The following is a 6,140-nucleotide window of genomic DNA, read 5'->3' as shown; positions in this document are numbered from 1 at the left end:
TTTTTGTCCCCGAAAAAATGCAAACAAGTGCAAACACAAGCACACACCACAACATGTAGATCTAAATTTAATAAGTGGAATTTATCAATCTTCACATCCCGAAGAACAAAATTCAGGACTATACACTCTGCAGTCCTTCCCATCACAAACAATAGCACTAAGATGCTATTTGAAGCAGTAAGACTATACAAATAAAGTCTGTTCTTATTATAATATGCTGCTTAGAGTTTGTTTACTATTTGCATATATTGATTTATATATTTGCATTTGAAATAATTCAGGTCAACACGAACTGAAACCACAACAGAAACATCTTACCAGCAGAGTCAGCAGAACATGCCTCTTCCACTTTTTTGCAATTTGCAACAAATTGCTGCACTGTCGTTTTTTTTCTTTCCAGTAGTAACTTGGCTTTGCTTACATGCTGAAGTTATCACTAACTGCAAACTTGTCCAGCCAGGAACCAAAGCCTTGTCTCAACAGGTACGCCCGCAACATGCTCTTGGCCTCCTGGTATGGCTTTGCCATCCTCTTCAATGACAGAAAACAAAACATAGAAAGAACAGCAACAATCTTTACAGAAAGAGTCAGGGGAACAAAATGTACTTATTTAGAAAATAAGTAATACTAGGACACTGGTGGCATACAGGTGGAGGTGTTGGGGTTACCTTGGCTTCTCTGTAGGAGCTTGTGGCCAGCAGGTCCTGCCTCTGGGCGTCTTTAGCCACCAGCTTAAAGCGGTGCAGCATAGCTGCTTTGCAGAGACGGCTTGCTAGAGCAGATCCGGTCTTAAAGGGGGATCTATAACAACACAACACATAACAACTTTAGCATCACAAAGTGGGGAGTGTGACGAGCTGCTAGAAATCCTTTCTAGCTAGTTGCCAATAAATGTGACTGAGAACATTTTTCATTCAGTAATTCTTACTCCTCAATGGTTTTGCCCTCCAGACCATCCACAACCTCCGGGGAACTGTCTCCTTCACTCCAGTTGAGACAGTAGGTCAACTGGCTACTACCTGTGCAGGTGGTAGCCACAGAAGGCACTAGGCTAATGTGGGGCCTCATCATGCAGTAGAACATGGGCAGCTGACTGGTGATCCCCTCCACACGCTCACTCACAGAGATCTCCATGCCACGGATTTCCTGGCTGCCAGCATCACCTGTAATATTCGATTTGTAATGGTCAAATGTCTCTGCAGTAGTCACCACAACAATGTGAACATGACTTTAGACAAGAAAGTATTGCCAGTGCTTTGTGATGTTTAGTCTATGAATCATTTGACTTGCCTATGAGGATGCTTTGGACATAGATGGGCTCCATAAAGTGGCTAAGCAAGGCGCCCTGGTATCCCAAGACCTGCCACTGAGTGATCTTGTCTGTAGTGGACATGCTGACCACCTTGGCAGCAGACTGATCAAGCGCTGGTGAAAACACGGAGAACACCTTCAGAAGAAATAAATCAAATGAGGTTATACATCAACAGAACATGTAACAATGCAAGGAGTATCTTATAGGACAGACACACAACAGTACAACACCTTGCCCTCCACTGACACGTGCAGGCTTATCTCGTTGTTGGCATGCCATGCCGAAATGGAGAGCGGGTTCAATCGCCTGAGAAATAAGCACAGAGTTAAAGAAAATTATTTTTGCTATTTTGATCAAATTGTAAGAAGGCATTGATCGAACATTAACAATCAAAATCAAAATACATTCACATTCGTAAAATGTCTGCTCATTTTCCAGTTTCGGTCTCAGTTTGTTCACTTTTTCCAGCCAACAGAACAGAGAGCAGAAACGGTGCTCCCACAGTAATTTCCTGACTTTAAAAATTTCCTTTGCAAAAGTGTGATGTTTTGCTGCAAGCGTGCAGCGTACAGGTGGAAGGAGAAGCGGTGTTATTTGTGGTGTTAGGTGTCCAGAAGGTTGAAGCAAGGCAACTGGACTTGTAGAGGTGTTTTCTTGCTAAACAAGCTTGAGATGAGAGAAGCTATTTCTATCTCACCCTAAATGAGTCACATTATCACTGACATTAGCTTTTAAGAGGGGAAAGTACACAGTACTACATATAAATTCTGTAAGTTCCTTAAATGTTGTCATTATGGCTTAACATTGTATACATCATATCTGTTGCATCGTGAGAAAACAGCAGTGGGAACTCACAGACCCACTCACAGTTTGGAGGGAATATGCGCAGCCCCTTTTGGCAGCTGATTTACATAAAGGTAGAGGGTGATGCCACTCTTTAGGCTGAGAAGGTCGCTGCTGCTGCTCTGCTGAAAGATCGACTTCTCGTTCAGATTGGCATTTTCGTTGAAAAACAGCAGCAGGTGTCGATACAAAAACCTGGCAAGACAGCATGAGAATGGATCGCTGAAACATCATGTGTGTAGTAACTGTAACAGAGCACGGCTCATTCAGTGTTTGCATCACAGGAAAATAAGGAAAAAGCATTTTGTTAAGGATGAATCCAGTATACACAGATCACCGTGTTTGCAACTCACCTCATAAGAGATCTCCTTGCCATGACAACTGCATGTGAATCATGCAAAAGCCGTCCATTAGCTGAGGGACTCTCTCTGGTACTGAAGTCCCCAGTGCCAAGAGCGACCACTTCATAACTGCTAGCTAGAAGAGTAGAATAAATTGTCAGCTTACAACAAATATGAGGGCATCTATTTTCTAAGGACAGCTAACAGAGTATATGACATTTGATACTTTTCATCATTCAAAGTCTTCAGAGTGATAGAAAGTCATTTCAGCTTTAACTTACATACCAGTGATGGCCATGATCCTATCCAGCTTTTTCTCGAGCTCACTTACATGTTTGTACAATAAACGCTGCTGTGGTGCTTGCACAGCCAGCAAACTCCGGGTGGTTGTTCATTAGTTTGGTGAGCTGGTTTTTGACAGCATGTGCAACCTGGAGGTTCGTGGTTGAAGTCTTCCTTTCTGAACAGAAGGAAAAAACAAAAATTCTACACTAGAAAGTGGAAATACACAGAAGATAAAACTGTTACAGTGTGATTTGCAGCAGTAAAGGTTGAGGTGTACAAGTCTCAGCATACACTGTGTAACACCATGCCTTTGTGTGATTTCAGAGCACTTAAGATATAACATGGAAAAATGTAGAACAAACTGCTGAATTACCATAAATGGCTCTAGAGGGTTGCATACTACAGGTAGAGGGCTCCTCTTTAATTGGCAAAAGTGGAGGGACATCTGTGGAGGGAAACAATATACATTCAAAAACTGTGTATTGAAATGTCCATTCAAAAAAAACGTCTACAGTCACTCATTTTGTCCCACATGTAGATGAAATGAAATCATCAGTCATTTATTATAAATGAATCCTCACCTGGTGTTTCAGGGGGACCAAAGGTCTGACTTCCCAGGGTGGGCAGCAGGTCTTCCAGAGCGAGCGTAGCTGCTTTGAGGCGAGCCTCCTTCTTGGTTATTCCCATACCAGTCTTGTACTGGACCCCATCAATCACCACACAGAAGGCAAAATAAAGCCCTGGTAAGTTGCCTATGAAAACAACAGATTAATTGCAGCCAGATTATGAATTCATGCCTGAGGATGTGTCTTCACTTTCAGCTGTTCTGCAGGTTTAAAACACTCACACCCTTCAAAAAAAGGAAGAGAGTGCAATTCATAAAACCCATAAGAACACTGTTTACTTGAATAACTTCAGAAATAACTGGTCAATTAATCAAGTTTGGGAGCAAAGGTCTGACCAGTCCTCAAACAAACATACTATATAGCCTTACCTGTAGTTACGGTTTCCTTCATTTCCAGGTTGAACTGCAGATTCTGGGCGAGCTGATAGACCATAGTCACAGGGTGTATTTCACCATTATTGTATTTGTCAATCAGCATGGATGGTAAGAATTTTGGTTTGTCAGTCGACCCTTAGTTGGTGAAATAAAGAAAAGCACAGAAATGGGAAACTAAAAATCTTGTAAATGGATTAAAACAAGTGACGATTCCCAAACTAACCTGGTCCAAATGTTCTTTTTCTTTCTGCATGCTCACTTGTACCAGTTGAGGCAGGGGGTGGGTCGTATGCTGGAGACGGTCCTAATGCCAAAGTTGTGTTTCTCACCAGGACTTGTGAAAAACTGGCTCCTCTGATCCCTCGATACATCTTGCATGCTTTCACAAAGATAAAGATAAACATGTCTGACCAGAAACCACAACTCAAAAACATGATTATTAGTTTTAAGACGTCCCTTGAAGGGTTCAAGGCCACCAAAGCTAACTGGAATGCTAAATGCAGCTCTATTCAAAACATGTTTGTATATATTCCATCTAAACAACCTATAAGATACTAGTGTTGGGCTGCCTGCATATATTTAACACATTACATTACATTTTGCTCTGTTTTTATTTAGCTAAAGCTGGCTAACCACATTTGTCTGGCAGTCCTTACCTAGCTGTACAATTTCAAGGTGGGGCTTGCTAATGTTTCTTTTGAATTATAACGTTCTTAAAAAAACGTAAAAAAACGGGTGACTGTAAATGATGCAAGGCAAGAGTTCAGCTCACAGAAAAAGACACAAAAACATCCGCGACATTTTACCAGATGATGTCACGACGTATATGAAATATTAGAACGTGATATTAAACTTTAATAAGCTTTAAAACACCGTAAATGACACTACAAACCGATCAGCGACTTACCGCTCAAGCTAACTTTGGCCGCTGGTGAGACGTGAGTCACGTGACGTGACGTGACGAGACGTTCTTAGATTGACGCACAGGCAGATAGACGCACTGCGTGCAAAGATCGTCTGTGGACACAGGACCGCTGACACGGTATTAAAAATTCACTACGTAATAAAAAGTTAAACTTCTGATTTGTCAACTGTAGTTGGTTAATTTTAAATTTATTGACGTTGTCGTAGTCGAAACTTTTATCCACATCCCCTTTAGCCTCTGTTTGAGTGCTATTTTGAAATTGTTAGTATGTAAACATAAACAAAAAAAGCTGGTTTAGCTTCATTATAATAGAACTGTCAAAACAAATCTGATGCGAGTGCAATAAGTGAAAAATCTTGTCAATGTCAGATGTATTTCTGCATGCATTTGTAACACAGTGGGTCATGTTCAGAAATACTCAGATGATGTTGCTAGTGTGGCATGTATGAGGAGTGGATAGGAGGGGGAAACATGGCTCTGACTAATGTGTGTCTGCAGCGCATGGGTCGGAGCTATTGCACCTCCTCTGGTTTGATTGATTGCTGCTGATTTATCCATCCATCATCTGATCCCAGGTATCTACGGGTGAGAGGTGGGGTACACCCTGCACAGGTCACCAGGCTGATTGCTGCTGATTCAGTACCATATATTTTATTTGACTAATCTGATTTTAGTTAATGTTATTGCTTGTATAATTTGCACCAATCAACTTGAACTGAAATTGATTTGTTTGATAGGTGCTATATAAATAAAGCTTTATTTGTTTTCATTATTACCAGTGTAGAGTGAGCATTGTGTGTTTTTGTCATATGCCTGATGAAAAAAAAACACAGATAACATTCAAGTCACAGTGTTTGCTTCAAAGGTTGAAGCTGTGTCAGTGGTGAGGAAGTGGGTGCTAATTAAAGAGGGGCTTCCTCTTTCATCTCTGCGACACGAGGACTCACAGGGACAGCTTCCTCCTCCTCCTCCTCCTCCTACTCCTCCTCCTCCTCTCAGATGTGTTTGCTGATGGCACAGATTGCACACCCACTCGCTGCCAGCAAAAGTTTAACTCTCCTCATTACGTACAGGCAGAAAGTGGTTAAATTTGCAGCGTAGGAATTTCCCTTCATCCAGTTCACTTTAGATGCTGTAGGTGCCTGCAATAACTTATTTTGTCACTTCATGCTGATCATTTGGCTGTCTGGGTGGTATCTATAGCAAATGACAGAAGCACTATTTTCAGATGATGACCGTAGCATTTTGTTAGATACAGTTACAAATTAAATGGAGAGCAGCACACAGGCTAAAATAGCTAAAGTCTCTATATGCAAGTAGACATTGATTAAAAGTTCATATGGACATATGAAGTATGAACACACACCCTATTAGAAATTGGAACAATTTCCTATCTAATATGTATATTTCTATGTGAGAAATAAATATATGACA

The 6,140-nt window shown here is 41.1% G+C and overlaps 1 protein-coding gene across 1 annotated transcript; it reads right to left on the bottom strand.

Moving 5' to 3' along the window:
* Positions 1 to 417: 417 nt before the first annotated feature.
* Positions 418 to 4,706, bottom strand: adad1 (adenosine deaminase domain containing 1 (testis-specific)). Its single transcript, XM_028415797.1, has 13 exons — positions 4,689 to 4,706; positions 4,005 to 4,160; positions 3,776 to 3,916; positions 3,363 to 3,533; positions 3,155 to 3,226; positions 2,828 to 2,956; positions 2,509 to 2,632; positions 2,180 to 2,350; positions 1,543 to 1,618; positions 1,291 to 1,447; positions 929 to 1,163; positions 669 to 801; positions 418 to 531 (listed from the first exon to the last, which is right to left on the bottom strand). Exons 2-13 carry the CDS (start codon positions 4,150 to 4,152, stop codon positions 418 to 420), a joined length of 1,671 nt encoding a protein of 556 aa, XP_028271598.1. The 5' UTR covers positions 4,153 to 4,160; positions 4,689 to 4,706.
* Between the last annotated feature and the right edge of the window lie 1,434 nt (positions 4,707 to 6,140).

Source organism: Parambassis ranga, chromosome 10, assembly GCF_900634625.1.
Source record: "Parambassis ranga chromosome 10, fParRan2.1, whole genome shotgun sequence".
In the NCBI taxonomy this organism is placed as follows: Eukaryota; Metazoa; Chordata; class Actinopteri; family Ambassidae; genus Parambassis; species Parambassis ranga.
This window is presented reverse-complemented; position numbering and strand designations above follow the sequence as displayed.